This window comes from Zingiber officinale, chromosome 10A (genome assembly GCF_018446385.1).
Source record: "Zingiber officinale cultivar Zhangliang chromosome 10A, Zo_v1.1, whole genome shotgun sequence".
NCBI classification, from domain to species: Eukaryota; Viridiplantae; Streptophyta; class Magnoliopsida; order Zingiberales; family Zingiberaceae; genus Zingiber; species Zingiber officinale.
Genome location: NC_056004.1, coordinates 28,685,662 through 28,702,191, shown reverse-complemented (window position 1 = coordinate 28,702,191; position 16,530 = coordinate 28,685,662). Strand labels below are relative to the sequence as shown.

General features: G+C 43.8%; 1 protein-coding gene across 1 annotated transcript; it reads left to right on the top strand.

Moving 5' to 3' along the window:
* Positions 1–444: 444 nt before the first annotated feature.
* On the top strand, positions 445–16,001 carry LOC122026318 (protein LAX PANICLE 2-like). The gene is made up of 4 exons (XM_042584990.1): positions 445–1,361; positions 1,592–1,642; positions 1,818–1,890; positions 15,677–16,001. Exons 1-4 carry the CDS (start codon positions 691–693, stop codon positions 15,854–15,856), a joined length of 975 nt encoding a protein of 324 aa, XP_042440924.1. The 5' UTR covers positions 445–690; the 3' UTR covers positions 15,857–16,001.
* The last annotated feature ends 529 nt before the right edge of the window (positions 16,002–16,530 follow it).

The following is a 16,530-nucleotide window of genomic DNA, read 5'->3' as shown; positions in this document are numbered from 1 at the left end:
AATAAGAGTGATTACGATCGCAACAGGACTCAATTTTTTCACCGTCAAATCACCGGCATGGATTCGATTGTATAAGCGGGACCCACCCTTCCATCTCCATCATCTACCGTCCATTCTCTCCCTCTTCCTCTCCACTCCAGTCCATTCCATCTCCTCCCACGTAAAGAAAGCCGCTTTACAATCAAATCCCTGCCACATGCAAATTCAACCAACAAGACCTTTTTATGGCTTCCCAAGCATCGTCCTCAACTTCACCGAGAAAACCAATCTCAACAAACAATCCCCGTTCGAACTTCCCAACCATTCATTGCCCTCGATTTACGATTTTAATTGAATATCGTTATTATGTGTATTATTTATTTATTTATTCATTCTGTAATGTGTGTTCGGTTAATAAATTTGTATATGCATATAAATGAACAATTACGAGGGAATACGTTTTGTTATAAAAATCTCACTTGCACTCCTCGCTTTCTTCCCTTCCTTCTCTAACCATCCATTGGATGATCTCTCTCTCTCTCTCGTCGCTTCCTCCGCCTGATCAGGAATTCCATGGAAAGCGGAGTACTTTTCTAGCAAACTGAGCTCCCTCTCGAGTCCTTCTTCGCCTTTGCTTGTTCTCTGTCCGATTCTTGAGCTGACGGATCAACGACGCACGGCGGAGAGAATCATGGTATATGCAACGCGGCGATGACCCCCGATTGCTGCCTCCTCCACCAGCACCACTGCGTATCTGGTGGATTCACATCGCGCTGCGGCCGACCCCATTTCCATGCCCTCCGAGGACCATTGAAAGAGAAACTCGACTCCATGGCCGACGACGACGAGCCCTCCCCTGCCCCGCAGGACGAACGCAGAGACGCTGACGACTTCTCTCCGGCCACATCCGCCGATTGGCTCCGATTAGCCCTCGCACCACCACCTCTTAACCTTCCTTCCCCCGCCGCTGCCGCCGCCGGCTCTAGCGGTGGCCCCGAGCGGATGAGGATACCTTCTGTCTCCTCCTCTCCGGCTATGTTCTCGCCGTTTCCAGCAGTTTGGCCAGGAAATAGCGCCAGCGGCTTCCCCATCCCGCCGCCGGTTGATATGGCGGCCCCTCTGGTGCCGTGGGTGGGCCCTCATAGGAGAGAACCGCCGCCGCAATATTGGGGGCGATTTTGGAATGTTGGCAATGCGAATCTCGCCCTCGGCGGGGGTTCCGCTCTGATGCTACCGCCGGCAATGCCGGAGTTTGTTGCGAGGCAGCTCGTGCACCCGACAGCGAGCTCGGCGGCGGCGCCGCCCCTGCCGGTGAGGGTTGTCAGCCCGCCGAGAAGACCGCAATCTGGCGTTTGGTTCACGCTTCAGGCGATGAGAAACCAGTACGTACGTCAAACTCACAAATGCTTTGAAACATTTTGTGTTCCCAATTCCATCTTGATTGAGTTTGCTGTGCGACCAAAACTGGACAGTAAAAATCGCTCCTTTTCCTTTGTTTTTCCTGCACTTTTGTTTGTTTGTTTGTTTGTTATGGAACGAGGAACACATTTGGCTAATTAGAAAAATTAACGAGTTCCCCCTTTTCACATTTTTTTTTTTGGAATTTCTGCAGTGGGAGGGAGCCTTTTTTGCCACAGATACCAAAGAGCTACTTGAGGATCAAGTACTTCAACTTCTCCCAAATGATTATACCCTATTTCAGCTACTTTTTGTGCAGTTTTACATTCTATATTTGGAGGAAAATAATGATTTCCCGAAAAAAAGAAAGAAAGAACAGTAAATTCAATATGATCGATGTTTGTTGTAGTTTCTCATTATTCGTGGCTTAATTACCGCAGGGATGGAAGGATGACAGTTAGGTTGCTTATTAAGTACTTGGTGAACAAGCTGGTTTTGGAGGATGAATCTGAGGTATGTATGCTTCCGATTATCTGAATGTCAATTATCGTAACTCAAAATGAATATTTCTTGCAACACTAATTAATGTATATTAATTATATAAAAATTCTCTTCTAAGCAATGAGGAACACCACAGGCATTTTCTGAATTACTGTTTGACCTCTTATATATGGTTGGTGCTAGGCTGATGAGAGAAGCTTTGGAGCTAAATAGAGTAGCTAGCTTTAAATGATGTGGGATTTCTCACCAGTTAGCATGTTTTAGGTAGAAGGTGAGTTTCACTGTGGCACATCATGCTCCTCGATCGCTCTGAAAAGAGCTCCCTTACGATTTATTTTGGCCCATGTTGGTGCCTAATCAGCATTATATTATAATGGTAGTATTTAAACCATTAATTAGGCAAAGAGATGTTTTCTCTATCTATAGCACGTTTGACATGCCGTAAACATCAATTGAATAGGTCTAAAAGAGAACAATGTGCATGTCATGCGTCTATTAAGCCTAAAGGGATTTTTGATAGGATTAGACAGGGAAGTTAGATATGTGACTTTAAATTTCATATTCCACAAAGTGATAGATGTTTCTCTTTCAAAGTGATTGCTGGTGACAACCCCGATGTCCATGTTTCACCTATACCTTTGATTGAAGATGTGTGATCACAATATGAAACCTACCACTAAATAGCAATTGAAGTTTTATGGAAGGCTCCCTTTATGTGATGTTATATTTGATGAAATAGAGCTCTTTATATATTTTAAATATCCCAAGGCAATATATATATATATATATATATATATATAGGGACTTAATGCTGGATACAATAAAACCCCAAATAGTTTTAGACCTTTATTGTTTCAATTTTGGGGAACTCTCTATTCCCTAAATTAAATAACTAAAATGTAGGCAGAGCTCTTAATTTTTTTCCCCAATTCCATGCATGCATGCATGGTTTTTTCATTGTATTTCTTGTCAGTACTTACACAATTATTTTTCCTTTTAAATCCAACACATAAGGAGATCATTAGAATATAATTAAAAGGACCTCAGCATGGATTGGAGAGAAAATTGCCCTTTTAAATATCTATTTTTAGAAATTTCTTTATCTAAACTTAATTGCATTACTAGACCTGCAGATGCATTTTTATATATTCGCTTGGCTTAGTTGATTTTTTGTAGTCACATGGATCCACCCATCACTTTAATTATATATCAGTTTTAGGTATTACTATTTTAATTATGTAAAGTATGATCTGCATGTGGCAAAGTCTTTCAACTGATTATTTATTTGTGTTAACAATTTGATCATCCGTGCATGAAGATGCATGCCCTCGCATATGAAGTCAACTCCATTAATTCCTTATTCTCTTATTTGTTCATAAGAATTCCATGTTCTCTCAACTACCTAGCATGTGTTATATGTCTTCACGTTCAAATTTGTTCATAATTTTTTTTTTTAAAAAAAACTCCATGTTAAGATAACTATTCTACATAGTGAATATTACGTACGCTCAAGATTTCATACATTTTCTTCAGTTTACATTATGGCGAGCATGCATGTTGTGGCATATAGGATTTGACTAAAGATATATAGTTACATCAATTTATGCTAATATTTCTATTCTGTCTGATAACATGTAAGGACGTCTAATATATATGTTAATTTGTATAACTTGTATATGTAAGGATAGTATTTTAGCTGTTAACTTTGATTAGATATATAATGCACGCACTCAAACTATTTTCAAACTATATAATCTTGCTAATGCACTCTTGCTTACATAACACAAAGTAAGAGTGGGTCTTCATGCTTTCGCTTTTGCTTGGATGTCCTCATTAATTCTACATAACACACGACAAATTAATCTGGTCCTACAGTGTGTTTAACAATTTTGTTAAGAGGCCATCAAGCGGCTTAAGAGGTGCACTCTGTGAGAATATATGGGAGAGGGGCCCATGCATGGTGCCATCAAAATCGAATATACACATACATTGGGCATAGGGCTTTGGAGTGGGGACACCCAAAAAGAATCAATAATACAAAGTGCCAAAGTGGGAAGGAGAAGGAGAAACATGAACAACAACGGAACTAGGAAGAGCTAGAAAGCATAAAGTCTTGGACCACTCCCCCTTCTATCTCTCTATCTCATCCACCAATCTTGCAATTCCAGTGAAAGAAATATTATATTACAGTGTATATATATATATATATATATATATACGCATGGGAGCTTTTCTATGAACACATCCATGCTGTAGAGAGTCCCTAGACGGCAGAGTTGTGTCTTTGGATATTGACTGATTTTCTATGTATTTATAAAGGGTTTTTTTTTCTACGTGCATGTGATTATACTGTGATAGACCGTCGTCCCTTATTCCTAGGCGTGCTTTTTGGATCGACCTATAGCTATGGTCTCGTCGAAACTTACCTAACGCCCTATGTCTTGTTTATTTATGGAGAGAATTTAAATTTGCCCTCCATAATTTACCTTTTTTTTATTTCACTTTTATAATTTAAATTATTATACTTACCTCGTATAATTTATGGAATACCGCTTTCTTTTACACTAATAGAAAAGATACTGATGCGATGATACAAGGGCCACTAAGTGCGGGTCATACGATGGAGGTAGTAGTCGACATAAAGATCAAAGTTAAGAAAATCAATGTCAGATGAGTCGAGCGAATCTTTCTCGCAGTGGCCGATCGGGCATGTATTGCTCGATCAACAAAGAGTCGGTCCAAGCAACGTGCCCGTTCAGCCAAGATCACCAAACAACCATTGAAGCGGAGGAGCATGTGGACAATCGGAGCGTTAGTCCGGTTGGGCGAAAACAAACCATCGAGACTGGTTGCTATGCGGAGGAGCAACTAAGTCTATCCGAGCAGAGGAGTACTCAGCCGAGCAACTATCCCGCTCGATCGAGCAGATGGATCATTGATGTATCCTTCTGGGAGATGGCGCTGCTGGCACAGAACATGGTCAACAGGCGGATCGAAGCTTCTACTATCTTGTCAGGGATATGCATGTCTTGTTAAGGTAGAGTGTCAGATGCACTTTCCTGACAGATCCTTTCATAAGACAAATGAGAGAACATGCCCACGATTAATTGGAGAACGCGCCCACGACCGCTTGGAGAATGTGCTCATGCCTCGAGAAGCGTGCACGTCGCCCACTAGGGCACTATATAAAAGGGGTTCATACATCGGTAGAGGTACGTGTTATTCACTATTCACGCCTATGTATATAGCTGCTTCATCTTTCTCCTCTTTCCGGTGACTGACTTGAGTGTTGGAGGGCTAACACCGGGGACCCCTTTTATGGCTCGGTACTGACATTTCTTGTATTGCAGAGTGGAGCGAAGTCTATATCCAGTTAACGTAGTAGCCACATCCCTAGTCAGCCATCTTCTGGGAACGTAGCCTGCATCCGAAACGCGAAGATGGAGGACGTTGGACGACTTACTACAGTGACTTTGACAAAGGAGGAGCTGGATATGTTGATACAAACTCGAGCGGTAAAAATGACGGAGCAATAATAATATGTGTTGGCCGAGTGCAAGGAACAAGAGCTCGCGACCTCAGTAGCGGGTCATAAAGCCGGATATAGAGACCGAGTGGATCATGTACCCATCTGGGGACAGAGTAAGAAGCCGACCAACACGTACAGAGATTCGCTCAATGTGTTGATCCCCTTCCATCAGGTACTATTCCATACACCATCAAAGGAGCTAGGCCGAGTCGATAGGGAACGAGGATCCTCTTTGCACGATGCACCCGTTCGTGACGCACAAAAAGGGAAAGTACCAAGGAATGATGATTCGCCCGAGCGAATCAATCAATAGTTCTCTCGAGGGATATTGGATGCTCCTCTAGCAAAGCACTACCCCCCACTGACGATCAGGGAGTACAATGGAATGACCGATCCGGATGATCATTTGGCCAAGTTTGATAACACGGTCACACTTCATCAGTATATCGACGGGGTGAAGCGTTGGGTCTTCCTCACTACCCTCTTCGGATAGGCGCAATGCTAGTTCAAGAGATTACTGAACAGATCCATTCATAGTTTCAAAGAATTCCGAGCGGCGTTCTTACATCACTTCGCCAACAACCGTCATTATCAAATGATCAGTGTCAATTTGTTCTCATTGAAGCAAAGACCTAAGGAGACATTGAGGGTCTATATCAAGCGCTTCAATTAGGTGACCATGGATATCCCATTGGTCTCCTCAGGAGTATTGGTAAACACCTTTGCACAGAGACTCATCGAAGGAGAATTCTTTCGGTCACTCATTCGAAAGTCGCTGGAGGACTTTGATCACCTTCTCAGGAGGGCAACGGAGTACATAAACGTGGAAGAGGCCCAAGCATCAAGAAGGATGGAGGCGCCTACGGAGCCCATAGCAGCGCCTGAGCGGCGCCCACCTACTAGTCATCAACTACTAAAGGGGCCTTGAGCGAAAGGAGCACAGCAACACCAGGAGCTCAAATTGCACACCATATAGCATGTGGTAATCGGTTGTCCAAAAGCTGCAAAAGGAAAATCATGGATGCCACTGTTCTGATCTTTCCACCAGTTGGTGACACACAACACGTATGACTGCTACGACCTAACGCCAATTGTGAGCAGACAAGCTCCACGGGAATATCGCCGACGATCACCATCTCCCGATCGACGCCATAGGCGCCGATCAACTGGGCAAAGGGATGAAGAAAGAACGACAGCTAAACCATGCTATCGCCAGATCCAAAGAAGAACCAGCACAAGTCCCACCTGAGCTTCTGCTAAACGGAGCCGACCATCAGCTCAAGAAGAAGAGAACTGAAACAACACCGCTTGGGAAGAGATTAGAATGATCGCCGGTGGGCAGACCGACGGTGACTCAACCTGAGCGAGGAAGTTGCACGCTCGGTGACTAGAAATACTTGCTGTTGGATGCAGCAAAGAGAAGGCCGAGGGACCTGAGATCAACTTCGACCCCTCGAGATTTAGAGGGAGTGGAGATTCCTCACGACGATGCCTTGATCATCCGAGCGGTAATAGCTAATTATACTATTCACTAAACTTTTGTTGATACAGAAAGCTCGGTGAATATTATATTCAAGAAGGCATTCGACTAGCTGCAAATCAATCTGAGCGAGTTGCAACCCATGATGACCCTGCTCTATGTGTTCACAAGCAATGAAGTATTGCCGATCGGTCAAGCTCGGCTGGCCATATCGCTTAGAGAGGAGCCGTTGAAGAGGACAAGGACCACAAACTTCGTTGTGGTATACGCGTTGTCAACCTATAATGTTATATTGGGCCAACCGACCCATAAAGAGTTTCAAGCAGTTGTGTCCACTTTCTGCTAGAAAATCAAGTTTCCAGTGGACAACAAGGTGGACGAAGTTAAAGGTGACCAATTGGCCGCTCGGTGATACTACGTCGAGATGGTTAAGTCCTAAGCCAAAGTCGTGCGGAAGACCCCGCGCTTGGAAGTGAATGTCGTCAAGCAACAACCTCCTGCGCTGGTCTACGAGAAAAAGGAGAAAGTCCAGATTCATCTCAGCCAATCGGAAGCCACCACCTTCATCGTCACCGACCTGACAGAGGAGAAGAAGGCAGAGCTGGTCACCTACCTTAGGCAAAATCACGATGTGTTCACCTGGTTAACCAACGAGTTCCCGGGCATCTCGCTGAGCGTAGCTTAGCACGAGCTCCACATCCGACCGAACACTAGGCCAGCAAAACAGCGGAAGAGGAACTTTAGTGCGGAGCAGAACCAAATCATCCGAGCCGAGATAAAGAAGCTACTAGAAGCCAGACACATTCATGAGGTTCAGTTTTCGAGTTGGCTCGCCAATGTCGTGCTGGTCTCCAAGTCAGGTAACAAATGACGAGTCTGCATCAACTTCTGCAACCTGAACAAGGCTTGCTCGAAGGACTTCTTGCCTCTGTCCAAGATAGACCAGATGGTGGACTCCACAGCGGGTTGCGAGCTGATCTGCATGCTCGACGTGTATCATGGATACCACCAAGTGCCGCTCGCCCAAGAAAATCAAGAGAAGGTCAGTTTCATCATTGTTGAGGGAACCTACTGCTACAACGTCATGCCGTTCGAATTGAAAAATGTCGGCGCCACTTACCAGAGGCTGATGAACAAAGTTTTATGATGACAGATTGGTCGCAACATGGAGGTATATATCGATGACATATTAATAAAATCTTTCCGAGTTACTGATATTTGTGTAGACATCGAAGAAACTTACCAAACCCTGAGGGCGTATGGAATAAAACTAAACTTGAACAAGTGCCTATTCGGAGAAATGAGTGGCTGCTTTCTTGGATACATCATCACTGAACGAGGAATCAAGGTGAATTCAAGCAAGGTGAAGACATGGCAAGACATGCCCCCGCCCCGTAACTTGAAGGAGACTCAACGGTTGACCAAACGGATTACTGCACTATCAAGATTCATCTCCAAATCGTCCGACCGAAGTCATCCATTCTTCAAAATACTGTGCCGAGCGACCAAGTTCCAGTGGGGCGGAGAATGCGACAAGGCGCTGGAAGAGCTCAAGAAGTATCTTGCCTCCTTGCCTGTATTGGCCAAGCCCATCGCTAGTGAGCCGCCATGGATTTACTTGTCATCCATCGAGTATGCGGTTGGCTCAGCGTTGGTGCGCTAGAACGGCTCTGAGCAGCAACTTGTATATTTTCTAAGACTTATATTAAAAGATACAGAGTCCCGCTACACTAATCTTGAAAAATTGGCTTACGCACTGGTACTTGTCGCTCGGAGACTCCGCCCGTACTTCCTTTCACATTCAATCGTTGTGATGACCAACAATGCCTTGGGAAGAGCCTTCTTAACCCAAAGACATTCAATTGGTTGATCAAATGGGCAACCGAGCTGAGTGAATTCGACATATAGTATCAACCCCGAACGACGATCAAAGCTCAGGCCTTAGCAGATTTTGTCACTGAGGTCCAGAATGTCGAGCTAGACGCGACTTGGAAAATATACATAGACGGATTGCCCACTTGGCAAGGTAGCGAGATCGACATTCTCTTGATTTTGCCACGGGAGGACAGTGTAGGATCGAAAAGAATTTAGATATCTCCACAATTGCATGATATTGTCCACTTTGGGCCTAAGCCCTCATGGTTTTGCTCTTGGGCTCTCCCCAAAAGGCCTCATGCCAATGGAGATATCTTTTCTCTTATAAACCCATGATCTTTCCCATGTGTTTCCAATATGGGACTATGTTTGCAACCTTGCAACCCCAACAATCCCCCCCTCAAACAAAGGACCATAGGCTTCCCACGTCCGATCCTCGACCCACCAGGTCTTTCTGTCCCTCGGTCTACCCGACCTACTAGGACTTCCTGCCCCTCGGTCTACCCGACCTACTAGGACTTCCTTGCCTAGCCGCAACTAGGACTTCCTGCCCCTCGGTCCACCCGACCTACTAGGACTTTCCTTGCCTAGCCGCAACTAGGACTTCCTGCCTGGTGTCTGGTCCTCTTGATCCGAACATAGGAGCCCCCACTTTCTTTGTTCGAGGTCAATATTGTACTCACATGGTTCAATCAGACCATAGCTCTTGTGCACAGTCGGTGGTTAAACCTTCTGGCAGTCCGGGCTCTGATACCACTTGTAGGATCGAAAAGAATTTAGATATCTCCACAATTGCATGATATTGTCCACTTTGGGCCTAAGCCCTCATGGTTTTGCTCTTGGGCTCTCCCCAAAAGGCTTCATGCCAATGGAGATATCTTTTCTCTTATAAACCCATGATCTTTCCCATGTGTTTCCAATATGGGACTATGTTTGCAACCTTGCAACCCCAACAGACAGGATGTAATTGTATGTGCGGCTAGACTGTCGGGCTGCAAATAATGAAGCCGAGTACAAGGCCCTAATAGTCGGCTTGCAAACGGCTCAACATATCGGAGCTGCAAAAGTCATCATCCATTCGGATTCTCAGCTAACCGCTCAACAACTATTGGGGGCGTTTGAAATAAGCAGCTCCCGACTTAAGTTATATGAAAAAGCTTTCGAGAAGTTGAAGGCAAGCTTCCAAAAAGTTATTATACAGAGGATCCCCGACCAGACAACCAGATCGTGGATGAGCTGGCTAAGTTAGCCAGGTCATTATCGTCTGTCGTGATAAGCCAATCGATCGAGCAAGTCTCACTGGTAGCACACATCGATAGGATAGACGGAATAACCTTTCTGAGTAACTGGAGGATTCCATTGATAAAGTTTCTCCGATCGGGTTACACTCCAGCCGATCGAGAAGAAGCTCACCTTTTGAAAAAGAGGACCGGATGGTTCACTCTAATCAGAGACTAGCTATATAAAAGAGCTTTCTCAAGGGCACTGTTCAAGTGTGTCAGATCGGAGAACGTCTAATACATCATTCAAGAAATGCAATAGGGCTCCTATGGAAGTCATTCGGGCTGCAGATCGCTAGTCCGAAAGATCTAGCTGGTAGGATATTTTTGACCCACACTACAAGATGATGCCGCTCGGACAATGACCACTTTGCATGTTGTGTCAAAAATATCATAGCATCCAACACCAATCGACCGAGGAGATGAAGACATCCATGGTATCTTGTCCGTTCGACCAATGGAGCATGGATATCATTGGACCATTTCCAATGGCGACCGTTCATCATAGATTTCTACTTGTCGCAGTAGATTACTTCTCAAAGTGGGTGGAGATCGAGCCGCTAGCCAAGATAACCGAATATATGGTCATCAAGTTTATATGGAAAAATATCCTATGTCGATTCGACATCCTTCACCGACACATCTCAGATAACGGGAGGCAATTTGCTGGACGGAGGCTTAAGGAGTGGTGCGAGGGCTACGACATTACACAGGCTTTCACCTCAGTGACCTACGCTCAGAGCAACGGCTAGGCAGAAGTCACCAACCGAGAGATCCTTAGGGGGTTACGGGCTCGGCTCGACCAAGCTGGGTCGATGAACTCCCTAGCATCTTGTGGGTCCATCGCACCACACCAAGAGAGGTGACCAGTGTCACATCGTTCCATCTGGTGTATGGAAGTGAAGTAGTGGTTCCAGGTCGGAGTAGAGTCTAATCGGGTGCAACTCTACGATGATGAAAACACTGAGCGGAGGTTCATGGAGTTCGACCTGGTGGACGAAGCGCGGGATAAGGCCCTTGTACGCCTGATGGCGTACAGACAACCCATGAAGCAGAACTACAACCGAAGGGTGATCCCAAAGTCATTCCAGGTTGGCGACCTAGTGTGGAAAAGAGTGAAGTCGGTCAGCGACATCACCAAGTTGGAGGCTCCATGGGGAGGACCTTTTAAAGTCATTCAGAAGCTCCGCTCGGGAGCCTACTACTTGCAGGACGAGGATGGAGAAAGCTCGAGTGGCCCTGGAGCGCAAACCATCTCCAACCTTATAAGGTCAGGTGAGAGGTGCATAGTTAAATCCGGATGTACTTGTATAAGTGTATGTCTTGTGGATGCAGGAAGACAATGAATAAAAATCCCAAGTATTCCAGACTCTTGTGCAGTTTGGCCAAGTTAAAAGTCGAGTGACGACTATAAACCCTAGTCTACGTCAACAGTTGAGCGGTGATTATAAACTCTTGTCTATGTCAACAGTCAAGCGACAACTATAAACCCTTATCTTCGTCAACAGTCGAGCGACCACTATAAATCCTAGTCTACGTCAATAGTCGAGCGGTGACTATAAACCCTTGTCTTCGTCAAAAGCCAAGCGGTGGCTATAAACTTGAGTCTATGACCAATAACAATCAAGCGGCAACTATAAACCCAAGTCTACTCATCAGAAGCTGAGCGGCGGCTATAAACCTAAGTCTATGCATCAAAAGTCGAGCGGTGGCTATAAACCCAAGTGCACGCATCAACAATCGAGCGATAGTTATAAACCCAAGTCTTCGCATCAACAGCCGAGCGACAGCTATAAACCCAAGTCTACACTACACTGACGAGCGAGAAAGCGAGGAGTTATACTTAGAAATATTTCATGAAATGCTAAATGGTACAAAGCCTCATCGGAGTCGAACGATGATGCATTCGTAAACACTTGTATATTTCGTCAGAAAGAGGATACGTTGAACGACGACGCATCACTTCACAATGGTAAAATCTGACAATGTGAAAAAACACCGAACGGAGAAGCATGAAGAATGTAAAAAAGATACGCCGAACGGGCGATCATGCATTGCCACTTGGAAGATTTTTACAAAACTTCGGGAGATATTACAAAAGGAGGCCTGCTGAGCAGAGATGGGGTGGTCACTCGAGATAATCTAGCACGTCATCGGGCAACGACTCGATCAGCTTCTCCTAGTTGATCACCTTGTTGGTCGGCACGGGCAGAAGGTAACCGCTCTCCTTCAGCTGGTCAAGAGTCCCATCGATTCCGAAGTTGATCAGGCGGAGCGCTCAGTTTGTGAATCGGTCGTTGAAGGCATCTGAGCAGAGATAATCCCGCTTGAGGACTTCAAACCGACCAAGCTCTGCATCTTGATAAATTCGGAGGGCCGATCGGGATGCCTCCAACTCGGACTTTATCGACTCCAAGTTTGCATCCTTGGCGACGAGCTGGATCTTCACCTCAGCTTGCTCTGCCGATCGACTCTCTTGCTCGGCACTCAGTGCGGCCTCAGCCTCCTTAAGATTCTGAGCCACGACCCGGGCCTCCTTATTCTTGATGTCCAGATCCTTAATGGCTTAGAGCTTCCTAGCATTAGCCGAATTGATCTTCGACTCAAAGGAACTGGTCTGCTTGTTGAGCCTCGCTAGTTGAGAAGCTTGCTCGACACTCTTGGCCTTCTCTGCTTGTAGCAGCTCGAATCTCTTCTGCAAATCAGCCTTCAGTTGGGCCGTCTCAGCAGTCAGCTGCTCTGAACGTGCCCGAGTAGCCTTTGATTAGCCGCTCGGAGTGCACAGTTGTTGGACTTCATGCTCTAGAAAGGCTAGCCTTTGGCACATGGTCAGACTGTCCGAAAGCTGAGAAGATAGTAGGCTGGGAACGTGGCTCCACGGTTGACCTGATGGAGACTCCTCGCTATCTTACAAAATCAAGAGCGTTAGTGCTGGGCTGAGAAGGTTCTTGGCGTTGGCCCTCCAACACTTAAGCAGTTCTCAGCTCAGTGGATAAGAATAATAATCACGAATAGTAATTAGAGTCTATAGAATAACAAGATATCATATACCTCTACCTGTAAATAAAATCTCCTTTTATAGTGTCATTGTAGCATCTGTGCATGCATCTCAAAGCATATGCACGTTTTCTAAAGCATTCTAGGAAAAGACAAGTCAAAAAGTGTTCCTAACACCTTTCCTTAAGCGGACATTCAAATCTCTGATGTAACAGGCTAGAAGCTTCTGAAGTATGATTTGCATGCTGGACATACTCTGTTGTCAGCGGCACACACCTCTAAAAAAGTACAGTGAGATATGTAGGTGGGTCCCACTATAGGCCGATAGGAGGTCTCTCAACAGAAACGTCCTTGCTCGGTCGTACTGAGCAGAACTATCATCTTGTCCTTTACTCGACTTTACAGTTAGCGGAGGGCTGCCTTTTGTCCGATCGACCATGCTGTCGATCGGTAGGGATAATGAACCGGAAATTTTACTATTTGACTCTTAACTCTAGCCGTAAGTTTCCAGAGGACGGTCATTCTGGCAGTCATGTCCGATCAACACGTCCACTCGGCCAACCTTGTCTGATCTGTAGTCCTGGGCCTTTGACCACTTTGACCTTGACCTCCAGGTCAGCAGGCCTTCCTCACCTTGATCCGTTTTTGGGGGTCCACCTCTATCGCCGTATCAATTGGCTTGACTCTATTGTGCTAGGCAGGTTGGTTTGTTTTGGAAGAGTGGTCGTTTAGGTCGGCCTTGGCGGGTTGGTCGTGTCGGATTGGCCCTGACGGGTCGACCGTGTCGAGTCAGCCCTAGCGGGTCAGTCAGTCGGGTTGGCCCTGGCGGATTGACCGGTCAGTCAGCCCTGGTGGGTTGACCCATAGTTTGTAAAATCACGATTCGGATCGTAGGATCGTACGATCCTACGATCCGGAAACACAAAATTGATCTAGGATCGTGCATAATCGCTTTTTTCAGTAGGATCACAATAGGATCGGTAGGATCGGAACAAGATCGGAGCAGAATCGGAGCAAGATCAGTGGAATCTTTGAGAGGTCATAACTTTTGACTCGGATTGAACCACAAGACCTATAATATATCAAATCAAAGTTTTTTTAGAGATCTTTAATAAATTTCAAAATTTATCCTTAACCATCCTATTTCAAACCCAAAAAATATCATTTAAATCCTTTTCGGATGTCTAGAAGATTTTATCTTTTTTTTTATTATCTACTTTTCATCTTATTAGGGTTTTAAATTATTTAAACATATGTTTAATTTTTTTTTAGTTAGTTTTTTATCAATAATATTCTGTCATTTCTTTTTTCCAAAATAATGAGTTTTTGGATGCCTATTGTTTAGTATTGTGTGGCATCAACCAGTCTTTAGAAGATTATTTCCGGCGTTTCAATTGCTTATGTTATATACGTTAGGTGTTTTGTTGGCCTTTAAATTGAATTATTTTATAAACCAAGGAAATATTTTTGGCATTAATGTGTTATTATTAGTGTGGTAATAAAAATTTTAGGGGGCGTTTGGTTTGCGTTTTTCACGCTGTTTTCTGTTTTCATTTTCTGATAAAATGAAAAACGGGTTTGGTTTACGTTTTCCACGTTCATTTTTAAGAAAATGATAGAGCGTTTTCTAAGAAAACGAAAAATGCGGAAAAGTCATTTTCTAAAAAACGAAAAACACGCGTTTTTCAGAAAATGAAAATGGGCAAACCAAATGCACCCTTATATTCTTTCATTTTATGATATGAAAATATAAATATTATTACTATGCGAAAATGATAGTTGAATTACAAGTTAATTTAAATTTATACATGTAGTAATGTAATTTGAGGTGTTGAGTGTAAATGATTACATATATATACAAAATTAGTTATTTATTTATATGTAAATGAGTTTTTATGTTTTTTTTCTAATTATTAATCATGTATGATAAGATTTTAAGGGTTTTTGGTAGGATCGTATGATTCTACAATCTGATCCTGATCGATCTGATCCTGATCCTAAATCGATTCTGCGTAGGATCGCGATTCTATAAACTATGGGTTGGCCTGTCGACTTTGATCCGTTGGCTCTAAAAGATTGGTCGGCTCTACTCTACTTGGTCAAGAAAACAAGTTGATTTTGCTCAACTTGGCCAAGAGGACTGACTTGACTGATCAACCGATCAGTTCATCTAGAAAGAGATGGTCGACCTCCTTTAATCCAACTCATTCTCTGTTTTAACCTTCTTTATCTGTATGGTAGCTTCAATACTCACCGTATCATAGTCAAAGTTCATAAATCTAAGTTATTTGATGGTGTTTATGAGAATCTCATAATTATATTTCCTATAGTGATTAATTTAGTCTACTAATAATTTCTCCAAAAAGTATATGCTCATATAATGAGCTTTAGGATATGCTCATATAATGAGCTTTAGGATGATAATTAGAAACAGAGCAGTACCGTAGGATAATTGGATTAACCTTGGTAGAAAAGTCCATGTAGATTTGGATGTTGTCTTTAGTACTTAATCAAATAATTATTTAGAATTGTACATTTGATCGTCTGCACAGTTCCCTTTTACTAATCGTTTTGAATTATTCTATGAATTAAAATACAATACTAGCTATGGACGATGTTACTAACTAATTTAAGCAGGTGGAGATTACATGCAGAGGCCAAACGCTTCTTCCCTCGTTGTCGTTGCTACATGTTCGAGACCACCTCTGGCGCTCGAGGGAGTCGCCGTCAGCGACGCTGCTCCAAGACTCGATCAAGCCCGACCACGTCATGATGTTACACTACGGTAGAAGAAGACCGTCCTCATGCATGATTTAATTTAACTCTCAGCCCCCAACCACAAATTTTGTAACACTCTTCTGAATGACCAACTTTTGGCTTTGGTCATCTTGATTCATTGAGAGAAATAGCTTGAAAGTGTTATTTTTTTTTTCCAAGCGAAACATCAAGCTGCGTATGCTACTTACATGCTGTGTTTGATCCTTGTATCATAATTTTACTAACTCAAATTAATCTGCCACTGCTAATCTATAAATGGTTTCTATCATAATTTTATAAATTACTTTAAGGTTCCATAAGAGTTCAACCGGAATTCTCTGTAAGTCTCTCACCTTCCCTCTTTTGGCTCTTATGGTTTTGTTTAACTTCCAGATTAAGCAGAATCCTAAATGACCAACTTCTGAGTTGACTATTGGGCCGACAACTTCCATAGTACTGAAACTTCATAATTTGGAGTGCGAGATCTATCATCGCCATGTTTACCAATATTTGAATTCGCATGTCCCCTTCCATTATCAAGCTAGCTTCCTCTCAAGTTCAAATCTACTGTTGTCACCAGAAATCATGACCTACAGTAGTGCTGCAAGAGAAAGAATTGTCCTTGATTGACTCCAACCTGACGCACTCTACCAATTCTTACATATCCTGCAGCTGCATATCCTAACATCGATCACTTCTTGTCCTTTGATCAGGTGCTGCATTACTGAATCTTC

Excerpts from the sequence above, each read along its gene's own strand:
- LOC122026318 (XM_042584990.1), top strand. The coding sequence starts at position 691 with ATGACCCCCGATTGCTGCCTCCTCCACCAGCACCACTGCGTATCTGGT. Across the intron at positions 1,643-1,817 it reads AAGAGCTACTTGAGGATCAA|GGATGGAAGGATGACAGTTA; the intron begins GTACTTCAACTT and ends TAATTACCGCAG. Across the intron at positions 1,891-15,676 it reads TTTTGGAGGATGAATCTGAG|GTGGAGATTACATGCAGAGG; the intron begins GTATGTATGCTT and ends TAATTTAAGCAG.